The sequence below is a fragment of the Ictalurus furcatus genome, chromosome 1, assembly GCF_023375685.1.
Source record: "Ictalurus furcatus strain D&B chromosome 1, Billie_1.0, whole genome shotgun sequence".
Lineage (NCBI taxonomy): Eukaryota > Metazoa > Chordata > Actinopteri > Siluriformes > Ictaluridae > Ictalurus > Ictalurus furcatus.
The window spans coordinates 6,990,190-7,010,196 of record NC_071255.1 but is presented as its reverse complement, the minus strand read 5'-3'; the positions used below and the strand labels follow the sequence as shown (position 1 = coordinate 7,010,196).

At 37.7% G+C, this 20,007-nt stretch overlaps 2 protein-coding genes across 10 annotated transcripts in view; one reads left to right on the top strand and one right to left on the bottom strand.

Annotated features, from left to right (window-relative positions):
- The first annotated feature begins 2,077 nt into the window (after positions 1-2,077).
- On the top strand, positions 2,078-9,239 carry fbxo32 (F-box protein 32). The gene is made up of 9 exons (XM_053622312.1): positions 2,078-2,346; positions 2,964-3,079; positions 3,237-3,286; positions 3,414-3,506; positions 5,703-5,796; positions 6,488-6,672; positions 7,425-7,607; positions 7,802-7,945; positions 8,124-9,239. The coding sequence occupies exons 1-9, from the start codon at positions 2,231-2,233 to the stop codon at positions 8,211-8,213; spliced, it is 1,071 nt and encodes a 356-aa protein (XP_053478287.1). The 5' UTR covers positions 2,078-2,230; the 3' UTR covers positions 8,214-9,239.
- A 2,363-nt stretch (positions 9,240-11,602) lies between these two features.
- Positions 11,603-20,007, bottom strand: part of prelid3a (PRELI domain containing 3A) — a 10,889-nt gene continuing 2,484 nt past the window's right edge. For 2 of the 9 annotated variants that reach the window (XM_053622247.1, XM_053622263.1), the window contains 5 exons: positions 19,657-19,746; positions 19,323-19,393; positions 19,078-19,180; positions 15,981-16,087; positions 11,603-13,659 (listed from right to left, as the gene is read on the bottom strand). In XM_053622247.1, the coding sequence (XP_053478222.1) occupies positions 16,016-16,087; positions 19,078-19,180; positions 19,323-19,393; positions 19,657-19,746 (336 nt within the window). In that variant the 3' untranslated portion in view covers positions 11,603-13,659; positions 15,981-16,015. Of the gene's footprint in view, positions 13,660-15,976; positions 18,245-18,265; positions 18,476-18,540; positions 18,848-19,077; positions 19,181-19,322; positions 19,394-19,656; positions 19,747-20,007 lie in introns of those variants that run through there. The other 7 variants (XR_008385643.1, XM_053622245.1, XR_008385651.1 and 4 more) reach the window with 7 other exon arrangements.

Genomic DNA, 20,007 nt, shown 5'->3' with positions numbered 1-20,007 from the left:
CGACACATTGTGCAGTTCAAAAGGTAAACTGTGAGCATTTGCTGCAGTGAAAATTCTCTATGCTTTGCAAATCTTGGCCATGTTGCTCCAATATTTACATGCCCAGACATGAAGCAGTAAATGAAGCAGAGGTCAATGAACTAGCATTGGTCTCTTCTATTGTTGCATGGGAAGTTTCTAAAATAGATGACACACATTTGTCAGGATACTCATATCTGATCTTAATGGTGAAACTTTGTGGATATTCTACATTCAAGATACTGTTAATTCTCCACTTTGGACATTTAGCAAACATTTCTGAATGTGCACATGCATTTTCCAAGAATTTACACTTCTTGGACCTATGGTATTCTATTCAGGCAGTCTGCTGGCTTACACAAATAATTATGTAAATGTTGATGTGAAAAGGTTCTGTATAATAATACTACATGGTCTTTTCTCCTCCCATTAAAGTTCTGTTTACACTGCATAGATCCAAAGTGTATTTCCATGAATCCCAAATGTACTGTGCTAAAGGTTTTTCTAGAAAATGGGCAGTCAGGGTTCGGGGCCTATAGGTGTTTCCATGTTATTTTGGGAAACAAACAAGGGAGAACATTACACCCCAGGAATCATGTGGTTGAACTGGGTTGCAGGTGTGACAGTCCAGCAGATTGGAGGAATGATGAAAGAGATGAACAGGTGTGTGTGTGTGTGTTTGTGTGTATGTGTGTTTGAGAGAGAGAGAGAGAGAGAGCTCTCATGTGTTTATCCTGTTTATCCTGTCTATGAGTGTGCTCACAGACACACGATCTACCCTTTACTTTTAAACAACAAAACCCTCAGAAAAAATTAGATGTTCTTCTCTGCCGGCTCTATGTTCATTTCAAAATAAAAATACAAACTCAGTATAATAAAATAAAATATTAAGTTCTTTAAGAGTTAAACATTAATTACCATGACGCATAAATGATATTTGATATGATTCATAAAGTATGACATCTTTGAGGAATGCACCGTATAAATGTTTAGGAAATCCCCTTGTAGGATTTGGTCTTGGGAGCAAAACATTCAGCATAGCTTGGGAAAAGTTATTTTAGACTAAGGACAAATGTCACATGGTGAATGGATCTTTCAATTGGAGTAAGTGCTTGATGAAATCCACTGGTCACATGGGATAAGCCAGAAACACAAACTAATCAATTTTCCTACAATTTAAACTCAAATGATCTACATGAAATATGTCTATAGTGTTTACTTTACTCATGTTACTCAACATCTGTAATGATGGATCAGATCTCTGTGTGTAATTGATGACACATAGATTTTATCCATGACCACATAGGTATGTGCCATATCATGTGTTTCTGTTAGAGTACACTACTGATTAAAGAACATCTTGTTGTTCGTGGGGTTTTTTTTTTTTTTTAAACCCTATTTAACGATGATTTTGACTAGCTGAACAACACAATCCTGTTTGATCAATAACCTCTATGAGCTGATCAGTGTTTATCTTTTTAAAACAGAAGGATTGTTTCAGCAGATTTCATCGATTGCACTTCATACAAGAACTTTGATGACCTTCGCACTATGATCCTTGATGGGTGGGAAGAAGAAAAAAGAAAGAAAGGGAAAAAAAACATCATAGACAAGCCAGCCCCTCACCCCCAGCCCCCAATGTATAACCTCTTTGACCCACTTCAAAATCCCATGAAACTGACAACGCTCATTTTTTATGCATGTTTAACAACCCCATCAATCAGTGATCCAAAGCAATACACAGTTGAGAAACAGGCAGACTCCAATGAGCAATCAGCTTAATGTTTATATTTCTTATTCAGGGCTTTTCATTAACACTTAGACTCAGCAATGCATTATATAACTGGTCTTCTAAAGACAAAATTAAGTTTATAATAACTCTTCATGACATTGGGTCTGAAATTTCAGATGGATGCAAGGAGGAGCAGGTGATCCAGCGCGCTGATAGTGTTTCCAGTGAGGTTTTGCAATATTGAACATGATGATAAACAAAGCCACGTGCTCAAGGACGCTTTCCAGAGGGGGCGTAGTCAAGACAACTTCCGGATTCTCAGCCAGACAATATAAAAACGCAGTTGCGCACTTTCAGGCTTAGACACGATTTTTGCAACTACTTAACAAGCATATGAAAGTTTAACCGGTTGTGTTACCCCCCATTGAAGACTTATTATTAATTTTTTTTCCTTGTTATTTCGGTCTCTTGTGCTGCAACATGCCGTTTCTGGGACAGGACTGGCGCTCTCCTGGTCAGAGCTGGGTTAAAACCGAGGACGGCTGGAAAAGAACGACAAAAGAGGAAAACGAGACGAATAACAATGTTTCTAAGAGGTCAGTATCATTACTGCCTTTTACTGTTCATTTGCACTCCTTTGACCGACTGTCTCCTGTGGTCACGTGACTAGATTATCCAGCCTAAGAATTAGACGAGAGATGAAAACTCAGTGTTCCAGACTGACGCACTTTTATTTACAGTCCTGATCATGTTTAATAGAATCGGTTTCGAAAGTGCGACGGATGATGATGATGATGATGAGAGGGGGGGAAAAAAAAAACGAGAAAAAAAAACAAAAAAAAAACCAACCTACAACAACAACCGGACATCTGTTCAAGCTTGGTTTCACGTTACAGCTGTGCATTTGTGTTTGGACCACTGTTAATCATCCTACTATTAATACTCATCTCTCTGGCCTGCTTACTGTTTCCATAACCGTGACGCGATCAAAATATATTTATAGGACTCTTGCTTTTGTAACATAGAAAGATCAATATTTTTTTTTATTGCCATTAAGCAATACCCAACACCCATTCATCTCTACATTTAGTTTTTTTTTTTTGTTTGTTTTGTTTTAATGTGCATAATAGTACAGACTTTACAGCATGTCATAGGTATTTGAGCCAGATGTGATTGCTGATATGACTCCTTCTGATTATGATGATCATTCTAGCCATGAAAGCAACCAAGAGGACTATAACAAAGAAAATCTGCTCCTTTCTATTAATTACGATGTGGCCTCAAAGAAGAGAAAGAAGGATTTGCTGAACAACAACAGCAAGGTTCCATGTAAGTGATGATGGCTAATAATAATAATTTATTATTATTATTATTATTATTATTATTATTATTATTATTATTATTATTATTATTATTATTTATATAATAGTATAAAGTGTCAGTTCATCCTGTAGCTTGTTGTGTAAATGTTTTTTTTCCTTTCTAGATTTCCACAAAGACAAGTGGATTTATGTGCACAAAGGGAGCACCAAAGAGGTAATGGAACAAAAACTTTTTTTTTTTTTTTTTTTTTTTTTTTTAAAAAGACATTCATTTAGCCAACTGTTGGTCTGTGATGATCTTATTATTCATTTTTATTTCCGGTTAACTTTGTTTCGTACAGCGTCATGGCTACTGTACTTTGGGAGAAGCTTTTAATCGCCTGGATTTCTGCAGTGCCATCAAGGACACCAGACGATTTAATTACGTTGTGAGGGTAAGCTTTCTTTCTTTCTAGAAACACTTCAGTTGCTCCGTAAGAGGACGAAACCACAACAGCATTAGCACAGGATCTTGTAAACATGATGCACAGGTTAATAAAAACAAGAAATGTAATGCACTCATTCGGATAAGATATAAAGTCTGTGAACAAAATACAATAGCAAAAGAATCTACATCTCTTAATGAGTTGGTTTTGTAATAGAAACTGGAATGATGTATTGATCTAATGTGTTTCTGTAACAAGTAAATGAATCCTCAGAAATAGAAAGCAATACAGGGCACTTTTTTTTTTTTTTTTTTTTTAAATTAAGAGAATATGGTGTCGTCCCAGTTTAGCACTTAAATGAAGACACTGAGATCTAGCAGAGGATGGCGGTTAAGTCTTGGTGTGTGGCTCTGTTTTTTATCCTCATCACTGCACTCCAGACTAGTGTTCTTCTGGAAAAGTTCTGTCACGGTGATATGTACTTGAGTGTGTATCGAGTCTGAGCACTTGTTATCTTATAATTGTTTCTGGGCCTCACTCAAAACACTACCTATGCAAGAGGTACTGAAAAAGAAGGGGGGGGGGAACCCTGTTTTAATATAAGTGGTAAACATAGACAAGTTCATGTATTTTGCTTAAAGCAAAGGTCAAAAGAGTGTACCAGTGAAGACCAGGGTGAAACGTTCAGTCAGGCAGTGCTCAGCTGTGCTTCGAAATGATGGCCACATGAAAACAGAGTGGAAAGTCACCCCCCTCCTTCCTTCTCCAGTAGTGCACCTTCACAATATTTCAGCTTGCTAGTTTGCTGTGTGAAACCATGTTTAAAAAAAACAAAAAAATAAAATTACTTGATTCTCAATCTGTTATCAAAGGAGTAGTTTGAGGATTGCTTCATGGATTGCTATCTTAATAATAATAATAATAATAATAAAGTGAAGAAAAATTATTAGAAAAATACTTTGCATACGTTTATCCATTGCATAGAAAACACTCATCAAAGCAACAGTGCATAATATTTCTTGGTAAAGTTGTTTCTAGCTTGGTAATGTGCTCAGTGTTCAGGTTTGTCTCATTGTGTGTTTGTGGGTTGAAGGTAGTCAAGTCTGCTAGTGTTTTGCTGAGCTTGGTTACAGTGATTGAGTTCAGGTGTTCTTGGAAAACAGGTTCATGAGACAAGAGAGTAAACAATAACACAGCACACCTTTTTAATCTCCATTCGACAGTATTTACCTGATAATCCTGTGACGCTCGTCGGCGTACGCATGTTTTGTATTTCGGCTCTTTGTCCGTGGTGGTTAAACACACCCTTATCCTAAACACCCAAAATAACCTGTGACTAATTTAATTGTACTCATCTGATGGTCCTGTGATAGTTGTCAAGGCACATTTCTTTTGTATTTAGGCTTTATGACAGTGGCTAAACACATTCTTGACCTCAATACAAAATACAGAACAACCAGATAAAGTGTATATTCAAAAATTTTAACTGATCAATTATTGCGTACGAAGTGCCACATCACATGTAATAAAACTGGTTTGCTCTGTTGGCTTGGACCGTGGAAGAGCAGGTGGCGTGAAATGTGTATGGACATGCAGACTGGGTTAATTGTAATTGTAAGACTCTGTGTCCCAGTTCAAGAGGGTAGAAATGTCACATCCTGAAAGATACCACGTGAACACACTTGAAAGGGTTATCCAGGGGGGCATGATGACATTCACATGATTTCAGGTCAGCTGGGGGGGTCAGTGTTGCTCCATGGCACTGCAGTTATTGGCTGGCCAGCATACCGATCTACTCAGCTCTGGCATTCGGACTCAATGGAAACAGAAATCATTGCCCTTTTGACTGACTAATGTGTGCTGGAAATGCCATCAAGCATATTGTCGGGGAGCGTCCGCCAGTTTGAACCCACACACGCCACGTTCTACCTCTTTGTCGGCCTAAAATAATAGAGGGTTTCATTTTTATTTATGCACTTATGCCTGTGACCTTTTTATAAACCTTGAATGTTCTCTTGAGCGCAAAACAGCACAGGGCTTACTGAGACATAAACCAGGGTGTGAGGTACAGAGGGATGCTTGGCTGCTTCTCAGATTAGGGTTTGTTGTTGCTTGAGCTTGGATGGAGAGAGAAGCACAATGTTGTGTAAGTGATGTTGGAACAGAATGTCTCCAAGTCTGACTGCTGATATTTATGCCTTTTAGCTGCTTGAGCTGATTGCCAAGTCGCAGCTACCGTCTCTGAGCGGAGTGGCGCAGAAGAACTACATGAACATTCTGGAACGAGTGGTGCAGAAAGGTGAGCGCACACACACACACTTGCTCAGCAGCTCACCCATTTTCTTTTCTCGCTGTCTCAGAATACACGCGTACGTACACGTACAGATAAGATTCAAATCAATTTTTTTTTTTTTTTTTTTGCATTTGAATATTTGTAGCTCTGTTTATTTAAGGATTTAACTTCAAGCAACAAGCAGATGTCTAACTGTACATCCATGTATTCACACTGTTGTCGATTGATCAGTTTACAATAGCATTCGGCCTCAATCAGTAGCATAGCTGTAGGAAATTTCATAATTACCTGCAGTGGAAAGAATGAAAAGGCTTTGAGAGCAAACAGGAACCTCACAAGTATTGTAAACCAAGTGGTCCCTCAGTTAAACAAAGGTGCATGTTAAGTACACTAACTTGTAGATCAGGCCCAAGTCATAGTATGATGATGATTAGCTTTTTTGCATGGACATGGGCTTGTTTATTTAATGTAGCATAACATAGAAACTAGCAGGTATGATATTGAAGGAAATTAAGATGAAATAGGACTACTTCCCCTTTAAAACGGCGTGGGGTTATGTTTTCCTTTTTTTTTTTTCTTTCTTTAAAGCTGCCAAGTTTTTTTTTTTTTTCTTCTTCTTCTTATTCCTGCGTCTCTGTCGAGGTCCGTGTAAACGGTTGTAATCCTCTGAACTCTTCCTGTTCTTGCTCTGTTTTAGTTCTGGAAGATCAACAGAATGTGAGGCCCATCAAAGAGCTGCTGCAGACGCTGTATGTGTCACTTTGCAGTCTGGTGCAGGACATGGGCAAGTCAGTGCTGGTGGGAAACATTAATATCTGGGTGTACCGCATGGAAAACATCCTGCAGTGGCGGCAGCAGCTGGACAACATTCAGATTAACAGGGTGAGTATAGCATCTAGAGTTGGCTTGATAATCAGGGCACGTTTCCACACAGCGGCTGAACAAGTCCTCCTTTCTAAACCATTATTGGCATGAACAATCTGATAAAGTAGACTTTCAACTGAGCTGAATTTCTGTAACTCGGTTTACTGAACACCTCATCTCTATAACAAAACCAGAGAGCAACAACAGACCAGAAATATTCATAGACGTTCATTACTGAACCAGTTTGGCATGCCTGGCTTAAATTGGACCATAAAAAGGTGTTATTATTGGTCAGTCCTGGTTTGCCTTGATTTGGCCCCTAAACATGCCTCCTTTTTAAAAAAAATTAAAAAGAAGCACATGAAAGCGTACGTCTAATTATAATAACAGAACGAACCCATTAGAGTTGTGAAATCATGTCGAGTCCGTGTTGATCCTATTTATACACGCGTCAGCGGGAGCCCTGGACCAGCGCGTAGCGTTGATTTACAAGTAGTGCAGATAAACAGTAAAAGACGAGATTAATGAGCATCGAGTTCACAATACAGTTAAGCAGGACATTTCTTCTTTGTATTTGGTTAAAACTTAAAAGCTGCTGTCCATCTGTGCATAGTGCTGCCTTTTACTGTAAATCAAGCCTTGAATCTCAATAAATCGAGCAGCAGAAAACCTGCGAAAAGCTCATACATGTGAAGCTGAGCAGTCTGACTGTGATTGCAGAGATGAGAGATGAGGGATGAGATTGACCTGCGTTCTTTTTGTATCCAAAGCCCACAAGCACCGGGATGACGCTCCTGGACTTACCCATCAGTCTCCAGTTGAACATCATGCAGCGGCTCTCGGACGGGCGGGACCTGGTCAGTCTGGGGCAGGTGTGTCCTGACCTCGGTCTACTGACTGAGGACAGGCTGCTGTGGAAGAACCTCTGCCATTACCACTTCACAGACCGACAGGTAGAATATTATTTTAATGCCAAATATCAATTTAATTATGTTGTAAGTCATACTTGTGGATAGGTGTGCCCAAGTTAAAGTCAAAAAAGAATCGACTAGCATTTTTTATTATTATTATTATTATTATTATTATTATTATTATTATTATTATTATTAGCAGTTTTTCTGACCTTATTTTAATATGCTACTTACAGATTCGCAAGCGACTCATGGTATCCGATAAAGGACAACTCGAATGGAAAAAGATGTACTTTAAGCTGTGTCGTTGCTACCCTCATAAGGAGCAGTACAGCGACACCCTGCAATTCTGCACACATTGCCACATCCTGTTCTGGAAGGTGAGATTGAAATACATCTATACAGCATCTAATAATGGTTTTCAGTTCCGAGTCGAGCTAAAAAGCTTTACTATTACTACTACTCAGTGTCTGAATTTTGCTAACCGTGACAGCTGGGCTTTGATCTAACCTTCACACCAAGCGCTAAAAGCTTCCTTTCTGTTATTGTCCTCTACAGGATACAAACCATCCCTGCACAGCCAACAATCCAGAGAGCTGCAGCATTTCTGTTTCTCCACAAGGTTTCATCAACCTCTTTAAGTTCTGAAGGGACTTTTCTTGGTTTTCACTGTTTGTACATAGTGTATATAAAGTCAGAAGTGCAATAGATTCCCAGATGGCATGAGAAAAGCAAGTCAACGTGAGGAATTTGGAGTTTTGAAATAAAAAGAATCTGATCTGTTTTTATGAATCTGAAAAATGGAAAGAGGAGAAGGAAAAAAAATCAGTATGTAAAGGAGGTCCATTTATACGTAATGGGTGCTCATGTATTATGTTAGGCACAACTATGTTTACTCCAGAGATAAATATGCTTTGCTTGGTGCAAGCAGATGGCGTTACAGTTTGCCCTCATGCTGCAATAATTCTTTATATAAGTTGGGATTTTTTTTATACGACATTGCAGTGGATGAACTTCTGTTGGACCTTTATTTTTGCATTTGCAAAAGCATGCTGGAGTTTTCAACAGAAAATGAAGGAAATGGTATGTCCATCATTATGGTGTGCAATACTCTTCTATGGAACTTTTTTTTTTTTTTCCACTTTTATACGTTTGATATTTTTTGTTTGAAATGTATTTGCTGCAGAAAATGCAATGCGAGTCTACACTTGACTATAGTATGACCTATTACAACACTAAAGTATGGTGTAATTTACAGTGTCATAATTCACAGATGTTTCACGAATACAAATGTAGTAAGTGCACGTTGAAATGTTTGTCATTGTTAATAGACACATTCACATGTTGCCTTTTGTGCATACCAACAGACAAAATGTTACTGAGCTATGCATTAATGTTTGTAGCATATCTGAATGTTTACTACCACCCGCATGGTATGAATTTGATACCAAAGAGCTGCTTATTTATTTGATTATGTTGTGTACCATGTTATTCTGACCAGGAATATAGAGGCCCTCTCTTTTCTTCTTCTTTTTTTTAATTTTTTTTTTTATGCAATATCCCACTTGTGTTCAGTTATGCAAACACTGATACTCTTGAAGAGCAAGCCAGAATACATCCTGCTCCCATTGGGTGAAAAATAAACCATGGTCTTTTATTTCTGTGTAGTGTGTTTTACTGCCATCTGGTGGCATCTCATATATTCCAATCACAGAAATGTGGTATAAAAGTAATGGTAAATAAATAAGTTAAAGGGTATGTTTAAAATCTATTTCTCATCTATCCTCCCCCCCCCCCCCCCATATTTTTTAAAGAGTAATCACACTTTTGAATAGGGTACAATTTTATTTAAATTGATCTAAATAAAATTACAAGATAATATTACCATGCTGGTTCATATCAAAATAAATAAAACGCCATTAACAACTTTCTTAACAGCAGCATTATGTACAAGACTAATGAAAAAGAGCTACATGCAGTATTAAACAAAAGACTGCAATTGTTTGCATTCTAATCTAATATTGTAAAGTTTTTTCTTCTTTTATTTTTTTCTTCCCCTTATTCAGGACTACATGGGAGAATTTGTCAGTCATAAAAAGCTCAGCCGATATTAAATCCTTGTTTACGAACAAGGATTTGCTCTGTAAAGCCATTTGTTAGCCTACGTATAAGGTTTGTAAAATTCAGCCTGTTACTCCTTCACCGCCAATGAAGTACTAACACTCACCTCTAAGCGCAGTTGTCATAGTATTAACACAATACAGTACATGATGAAAAGGCTTGATGGATATGAAGGATATGAAGCAGTTGAACTGGCCATCGTGGTCTATACGCCAGCACATTACACTTACATTTACACTCAGTCATGATTCTTTATTTTGGTAGATGCTTTCATACACATGACGAAGAAGCCAGTCTCGAGAACGCAATAGAACTCACCCCTTTATCACTAGTACAGAATTTAAAAACTACGCTCAGGACACTTGTATGGTAAATGTGTGAGAAACACTTCAGAAGAAAAAGTCACACTTTAGTACAGTGGTCACCAACCTTCTTCCTAGAGAGCTAGACCTTTGTTGACGTTTTCATCTCCAACCAAAATCTAACACACCTGTTTTAGTTGATCAAGAACTTCTTAAGGCAATGATTAAGCTGGTCAGGTGGGCACAGTTCTGCTTGGAGCTAAAGTCTCCAGGAACAGAGTTGGTGACCACAGCCTTAGTATAACTTACGAACAGAAGACAGACACGTAAAACGATAAATGTTTAGAATCCAATGCTAAAAATGATTGGTACAATTGGTACAAGGTACAATTTACTGTTCTCATTAACACCAAAATCGAAAACATCAGCAAACTGGAATGGACGTACAGAGAATAAATAAATAAATAAATAAATCTGAACCAATGTGATAAGGGGTTAAATTGTGGATAACAAAACTTTCAGAAACATCATGTATCATGAAAAAAAACAATTTACAAAGACAGACACTTTACTGTTAGAAGCAAGATCTTAAAATACACTATATGGCCAAAAGTATGTGGACACCTTACCACTGCACTCGTGTGTGGTTTTCCCCCCAAACTGTTGCCACAAAGTTGGAAGCACATAACTGTCTGGAATATCTTTGTATGCTTTAGCATTACAATTTCCCTTGAACTAAGAGGCGCAAACATGCTCCATCATGACAATCCCCCTGTGCACGAAGCAAACTCCATGAAGACATGGTTTGCCAAGGTTAGAGTAGAACTCGAGTGGCCTGCACAGAACCCTGACCTCAACCCCACTGAACACCTTTGAGATGAATTAGAAAGCAGGCTGAACCCCAGGCCTCCTCGCGTTACATCACTAATGCTCTTGTGGCTGAATGAGCAAATCCTCACAGGACATATGGGTCTTATGGTCATGTGTCCACAAACTTTTATCCATATAGTGTAGTTCAAGCAAGAGCTCTTAATAAAGATTGCGCAGTAAATATCGTCAAGGCTCTATGAAGTTTGCACAAAATGTGCACATTTTAATTTGCTCATGTGTTGGGGGAGGATAAAACAAAAGCATGAGTCCGCTGTCCCAAATCTTTGGTGGCGTAAATAGTGTAATATGCAAAGTAAAAGTCTTTTTTGACAGCTCAAGCGTAATTAGAGGGATTCCTCTATATTCTTCCTCTGTACTTGCGTCTTAATACGGACACAGCGAAGACCTGGATAAGCGGATTGCTTTGATGAACAATTTGGCAACTAAAAATGGAGTTGAAATACTTGTAGTTATTTATATAGTGTGATATAGTGGGGGGAAAAAACTGTGTTCTCTTTAATTGGAGTCCTATGTGATTCATTTTACACAATTGTACATGATATTTCAGTTCATAGCACAACTGTAAACAGCCTTGGGACGTCCCTGCTCAAATAAAACAACAACAAATCAATAAACAAAAACATGCATACATCATTATATATATATATATATATATATATATATATATATATATATATATATATATATATATATATATTATATATATATATATTTATGCTGCTGCCATTAGGTTTTATCATCACACTGCATCTACTATAGCAATTAACAAGAAACAGTAAGAAATACAATCTACACCAGGACACATATCTATACAGATTCACGTTCACGTCCCATTAGTGCACTGAGAAAAGAGTGTTTAGCAAAAAGTTTCAAGCACACAAATTTTTTTAGCACCAAATATGAGCCATCACATGATCAACAGGGACTTGCGCTGTTCCTTCAGTTTGCTACTAGGCCTGTCACAATTATAACCTTTTGATTGAGAATTCACTGGCATACAAATGACTGCAGTAAACAATTTAAAGGGCTTTCCTGTTGACGTTCTGCCAGTTGTATCATGAACATTATATCAGTTGTGTAATAATGTATATACTGTACACAGCTATTTACTGACACTGAAAACACCAGAATTTCTGCGTAAAACGCACAGGAAAGACATGTCAGTAAATCATAACTAAAATCTGTTAAAACAGAAAAAATAACAGTTACAAATAGTTAATCGGCCAAAGCTTTTGATCAAGAAAAATGATCAAAACATGTCGGAACATCATCCATCCATCTTCTATAGCGCTTATCCTTTTCAGGGTCATGGGAAACCTGGAGCCTATCCCAGGAAGCATCGGGCACAAGGCGGGGTACACCCTGGACAGGGTGCCAATCCATCGCAGGGCACAATCACATACACACTCACACACCCATTCATACACTACGGACACTTTAGACACGCCAATCAGTCTACCACGCATGTCTTTGGACTGGGGGAGGAAACCGGAGTACCCGGAGGAAACCCCCGCAGCACGGGGAGAACATGCAAACTCCGCACACACAGGGTCACGGTGGGAATCGAACCCCCGACCCTGGAGGTGCGAGGAGAACGTGCTAACCACTAAGCTATCGTGCTCCCTGTCGGCACACCCTCTTCATTATACTGATAAACAAATAGAAAAGGAACATCAATTCATAAAGTGTGGAATTTAACGGTTAAATCAGCTCAATCCCTTCAGCTTGAATAACTGTGACAGGCCTACAATCAACCAACAATGTGTTTCATTTATACAAATGATTATACTGTAGGCTGAGGTTTTGTTTTTTCTTGCAATTTCCCATACAGCAAAACTGAAATAAATTATTTCTGTAAAAAAAAAGAAAAAAAAAAAAAATATCATCATCAATGAGCATATAAAACCTAAGATTTCTGGATTTGGCTAATTTAAACAGCGTTATTCTGAGCAGATGGACTACAAAGAGACGTTATCTTTTCATGGCACAAAAATGGTTGCTGAAAATGACACGTTTTTATATAATTTTTAAAGAAAAAACGACTTGTTGAACTGGTAATTGTGCGTTGGCACTCGTGCTGGGATGATTCAATACATCATATATCATTCAAGTGTGAGGGACAACAGTGACAATGAATCTGACCAGTATAACATTATGCTATACTAACACAAACAGTTGTATGTTAAAAAAAAAATAAATAACCCTAAAACCAATTTTAGCTTTAAGTTTCTTTCTTCACCAAAAAAATAAATATAAACACCTTGCATCAGAACCTACATTAGTAACAAAAAAAAAAAAGAACGAAAAAGGAACAAAAACAATGCGTAAACATTTTGGGTGAACTGAATTATTTAAGTTAGCAATATTAACATCAATAAATATTTTTGAACAAAAACAAAATAAATAAAAAAAAAAAAAATGACTTGTGCACTAAGAACACAGTTAAACATGCTTCCCATAACAGAGACAACACTTAATTTACCCGATAACCTTAACGGATGTCCAAAGATTCTCAAAAGGAGGTAGTGAGAGCATTTGAAGTGCATCTTGATATTTAAATATAATATTCCGTAATTCAACAGTGACTTCAACTAGTATATATTACCGTTAAAAGTGCAGTTTTATGCGGATTAGGAGATTTTCGCCGTGGTGCTTCAAACGTTCACTCTTTAAAAGAAGCACACACTTACTGTACAACACACAGAGAGGTGCAAACTCAGACGAGTCGCTTGTGATTCCAGCGCTGGTGCTGTCCATCTCACACACTTTACCGTTTGGCCCTGGAATTTCACAGCAGATACAGAGACAGACTGTAAGACTACGCGCCTTGGAATACAATGTCAAGAGATTATATAAAGTACATACAATCAATTTAAAAATGCTTAGAACTTATGAATAGGTCACATCCAGAAAGCAGATCCTTGTGCTGTGATAAACAATATGGCCAAATGTTTGTGGACACCTGACCATCACACCCATATGTGGTTCTTCCCCAGACTGTTGCCGCAAAGTTGAAAGCACACAAACGTATTGTTTGCTGTAGTTTTACAGATTTATGTCACTGGAACTAAGAGGTGCAAACATGTTCCAGCATGACAATCCCCCTGTGCCTGACCTCACTAATGCTCTTGTGGCTGAATGAGCAAATCCTCACAGCTAAGCTCCACGCTCGGAATGGACATATGGGTGTTATGGTCATGTGTGCACAAACTTTTGTCCATATAGTGTAGTGTAGTCCACAACCATGCTCCAAAACCGAGTTGAAAGCCTTTCCAGATGAGTGGAGGTTAACAACAAAGGGACGACTAAATCTTTAATGGGATGTTCAACAAGCACATACAGTGGGGGAAATAAGTTTTGAACCCCCTCAACATTTCTTTCAGTACATATATTTCCAAATCAGGCTATTCACATGAAATTTTCACCTGACTTCGGTATTAACTCAAGAAATCTGCAAATATAAAGAATTCACAACATTGAAGCCCATAAATAAAGTTATGTGTAATAAAGTGGAATGACATGGGGGAAAAAAGTATTGAACATGCTAAGAAAAAGCAGTTCTCCAAGGCAAGGTAAGGCAAGGAACCAGCTGAAATCTGTAAGTAGTTAGAAAGTAATTATACCCCCTATCTGTGCAAATTAATATCAGCTGGGTTAGTAAACTGATGGTCTATAAAAAGGCTTTTTGTTACCAAGGTGTCACACAAGAAACATCTCATGATGGGTAAAAGCAAAGAGCTCTCTCAAGACCTTCGAAACCTTATTGTTGCAAAACATATTGATGGAATCGGATACAGACGTATTTCAAAACTTCTGAATCTTCCAGTAAGCACCATTAGGTCCATTATCCGCAAGTGGAAGCAACGTCACTCCGTTAACATCTGGCCAAGCACAGAAGCTCCTCACAAGATTTCTGACCAGGGAGTCAGCAGAATAGTCAGAAGAGTACCCAAGAGCCAAGGACCACTCAGAAAGAGCTCCAGAAACACTTGGAGGCAGCAGGTGCCATCGTCACAGAGAAAACAATAGGCAATGCACTCCACTGCTCACGCTCACCCCGCAACACTCCATTACTAAAGAAAAGGCATGTCGAAGCTCGTTTAAAGTTTTCTACAAATCATTTGGACAAGCCTATGAAACACTGGGAGAGTGTAGTCTGGTCAGACGAGCGCAAGATTGAACTTTTTGGCTGTCATACTACACAACATGTTTGGAGAAGAAAGGGCACTGCACATCACCCTAAAAACACTACACCAACAGTGAAGTGTGGAGGTGGAAGCATCATGGTGTGGGGCTGTTTTTCATCACCTGGTACTGGCAGAATTTATATAATTGAAGGAACGATGAATAGAACCCTAACTCTATATTTGTGCATTTCTTGAGTTAATACCAAAGTCTGGTGGAAATTTCATGCGAATAGTCTCAGTGGAAATAAAGAAATGTTGATGCATTCAATACTTATTTACCTCACTGTATGGGTATGATGTGTATCAAGTGTTCACAAACGTTTGGCCATAAAGTGTATATTGTGCGATATAATGATAGTATTGTTAAAGTTATAAAAACTATTATGGACACTTCATATATAAATATTCTTGATTAACAGTTCTATTTCCTTCCATCAATCCATTGTCTGTACCACTTATTCTACTATCCCAGGAGACTCCGGCGGGGGACGAGGCGGGGGACACCCTGGACAGGGTGCCAACCCATCGCAGAACAGTTCTATTTATGTTTGTATATTGTCAAAAGTTCAAATGGTTACATTTAGTTAGACTAAAGGCAAGTAACATGCTAATCCTATATATGTATATATGTATATATATATATATATATATATATATATATATATATATATACTGTATATATTTTAATTCCCGGCTGTGATTTTACCGAAGCTGAAACACAAGCGAGTGATGGCAGGTAAGGAAATGTCGCATGTCCACCATGCTAGAAATAATTACGTAATAATTTCATAAAATACAACAACATCATAAACAGTGATAAAAGACAAGGCAAAAAATTAGGTCAGCATACAGAAAGCACATGCAAAACTGCATTCAGAACACATGCAAGTTGGACATTTTTAAAATAACTTTACCGTTTTATTACTGAGATGGTAGAGGTTATTGCTGTTCAGCACATGTCACATAACGGTACGTTCTCCCGTTCTGAGTTCTTAATGATCCACTCAATTGCATCCCATCCCTACAGAGAACAAAGACACAACAGACAGTGTCACTGGATTAAACATTAAACTACATTCCTTCATGCCATACAGTTAACCCCATATTTAATATTAAAATTAAACAATGAATATCTTGGAATGTCTGATCGAGATCCTGAAGACTCTTATTATAATGCATCAGTGCAATAATCGTTCTGATCTCTTATCACTGTGAATTTGTGAAATGATAGTAATTTAATCACAGGTCAAGACATGATGTCTGTAATCAGTAATTCAGGATTATACGGTTAGGATCAGCGGCTTTATCACGAGGGTTACACTTTCTCCAACCAAGGCACGTTAGTTCATATGAGCTCAGCAGTTTCAATATCCATGTTTCATAGTTTGTCATTGAGGAACTATAGAACTGTGAGATTTTGGAAATGCACAATACTATTTTACTTTTCATTTGAACTTCAGCAGAAACAATACGTGAGCCTGACTATTTCCACTTGCATTCTAAAGTAAAACCCCTTTTTTTTTTTTTTTTGGTCAGCATGCTTGTTTTTGTGATTGCTGATGATCACCATCTTTGAACTATACTCGTTCATTGCAAGCAGTTTCACTTCCTGCTTGTGTCATGTTTAGGCTTTCTGATTCAAGAATTTTTTCCCCCCCAGCAGAATAATCATACAAAAATTTAAAATAAGACTGACTTGGAAAATCTGTGATTTCAAACTTATAATCTGGGCAAATGAGTATACGTGGGCTAAACATTTTAGTTTACATTTTTGAAATTTTGGATCTGGTAATCCAGAACTGTGCGATTCTGGAAATGCACAGAAAATTGCTGAGTGCTTGACCAACACTTTAGCGTTGTTTTGTCATTGTATATATAAAATACAGGTTGTGTATATATATATATATATATACACACCAAATACATCTTTATTTTAAACTTAAAGATAATTTTACATTTTTAAAAGACAAGTTTCTGCATTTCTAAGTAAGCTATTTTATCATCGCTCGAAAAGAAGCGCTCGGTAATGAAAACGTGATGTTTTCACATCCAGCACTTAGCCTTGTTCAGTGCACTTAATGTAAACCTGCAGAGCAAAAGCAGATGTGTCTTCAATCATATTACACCCGTGTGGAAAGTTATTTTGGTCTGCCTGATAATATAACTGAAAGGGTTTGTCTACTTTGTCTTGGGTTATTAATAGTGGCCTAGTGAACAGAATAAATACTGAATAAACCCTCTGGAAGACTTAATGTAGAAAATAGGATTATTCTTAAATAATAAAGCACATAATATCCAGCTTTACGCTGTAATGTTTGCCTCGTGTGCTCCAAAGAAATACCACATTGTTTACAGCGTAAATGCCTCGATTGCTTCAATTTGCTGATTGTGTAATCCAGGCAAACGAGAACTAGGTTGGAGGCGCCCCTTTATAAACCCATGTCATCATGTGATGTGACGTACTGAAGAGGGTATTCCAGCGAATGTAGCAAGTCAGAAATTGACTTAGAAAGCTGCACCAGATACAGTGGCCTGCATAAGGATTAGGATTCATGAATCTACACGAAATAGTCCATAATATTGAAGTTTGGGGAAAAATGTATTCAGCTTGCAAAATTATTTTCGAATAATAAAAAATGTTATGTGATTGCATAGGTATTCACCCCTGTTGTGAAATCTCTAAATTAGGCTAGTTCTGGTACAATCACTTGCCACCAGAAGACACTTAATTGGTTGAATGGACTTCACCTGTCTGCAGTTAAAGTGCAACATGATCTCAATATATCTGCAAATACACCTGTTCCTGGAAGACCCCAGAGTTTGTTAGGCAACATAAAACAAACAGCATCATGAAGTCAAAACATGTTTCAGAAAGTTCTAAAAAAATAATAATAATAATAATAATAAAGTATCAATCAGGATTTGGTTATAAAAAAAAATATCCTAAACACCTCGCAGAGCCCCATTAAATCATTTATTACAAAATGGAAAGAATGTGGCACAACACAGCTCCACCTAGAGAAGACCGTCCAGCAAAGGTTATCAGGTAAGATGGGCATTAATCAGAGAAGCAACCAAGAGGCCAAGGGTAGCTCTGAAGGAGCTGGAGAGATCCACAGCTCAGATGGGAGAAGCTGGTCACTAGCCAACCATACTGAAGACACTCCACCAAACTGGGCTTTATGGAAGAGCAGAAGGAGGGAAAAAAAAACAATGAACAAAACCATATAAAAGTCATTTTTGGGATTGCCACAAGGAATTTTGGAGACTCAGTAAACCTGTGAAAAAGCTCTACATTTAGCAGAAACCCAACACTGCTTATCACCATGAAAACACTATCCAGAGAGTGAAGCATGGTGGTGGTAACATCATGTTGTGGGGATGCTTTTCATCTGCAGGGGCTGGGAAACTGCTCAGGGTAGAGAGAAAGATGGATGGAACCAAATATAGCACAAAATCCAAGAAGATTTAGTTTTAGTATGCAAGAGACTTGAGACTGGACTGAAGTTTTTCCTTACCAACAGGGCATAACCATTAAGCATACTGCCAAAGCTACAGTGGAGTAGTTCAAAATGAATAACTTGAATGACTTGGAAAGATCACAAGGGGTTGATCAATTTTGCCAAGAAGAATGGGCTAGAAATATCAGAATGCGGGTGTATAAAACTGATAGAGACATATCATATCCGAGAAGACCTGCAGCTGTACTTGCAGTCAAAGGTGGTTCGACCAAGTATTGACCAAGGAGGAGTGAATATTTATGCCTCCAACAAATGTCTGCCTTTTTTAAAAAAAAATTTTTTTATTAATTCACAACTGTATATTTAAAACTTTGCATATTGTGTAAATCAAGTGGTAAAAATCCCAATTTAGTCCATTTCACTTTCAAGTTGTAAAACGTGTAACAGTTCAATGGGGTGAATACTAATGGAAGACATGGTATACCATAGACGTAGTGTCCATCTCTGCACTTCTCTTTAATTTAATTTTATGAATGAATTGTTTAATTACCTTTCTTGCATTAGCAGTCATACTAAGAGCCATCAGTCCCTCAAGGTAGCTGCTCAAACTGACTCCTTTCACTGTGATTATTGCCTCTTGGGTTAAGACCGTGCTGTTGAAAAAAAAAAAAAAAAAAACTACAACAACAACAGATTTTGTAATCAAACTGATAAATGCTGTGAGAATTAAAACAAAGCCAAATAATATACTGTATATATGAATACAAAAGAATAATAATCAATGTCCCAACTTACATGTCTGGGTTTTCAGGATGTGGTCTGTAAACTAATCTCTCATCAACAGATACTAAATTTGTGAGGGTTATCTAAAAAGATGCATCAAAATGATTGTTAATGCCGCACATAAACTATCTATACCGCGCAAAACTGTACAGAAAGTAAGACATCTGCATCTAAGAGGGGTCCGCAGCTAGACAAGAATATATGAGGCAGAGGCTGTTGGTGTATGTTTAGGCTGCAGGGGTGAGGGGACCAAGATTTCTTTCTGTCTGTAAGGATTTTACTTACAATAAACAATAAAAAATCAAGTACACTTTGTGGTAGTCTTTTTTTGCACATCAGTACTCACATTTGTTGAGCAAAGCTCCATTTTTTTCTCTTCAGGGTCGACAACGGAATGTTCTTTAATATAAGTAGTGGTTCGACTTGTCCCCAGTATCTACAGAAAGACAGTTTTAAAGATGAATCATGTTGCAGCAGTGCAATGCATAAAATCATGCAGATACAGGTCAAGAGCTTCAGGTAATGTTCACATCAAACATCACAATGCGGGAAAAATGTGATCTCAGTGGCTTTAGCATAGCATGGTTGTTGGTACCAGATGGACTGGTTTGAGTATTTCAGAAACTGCTGATTTCCTGGGATTCTCACACACAACAGTCTGTAGAGTTTACACAAAATGGTACATTCTGTACAAAAC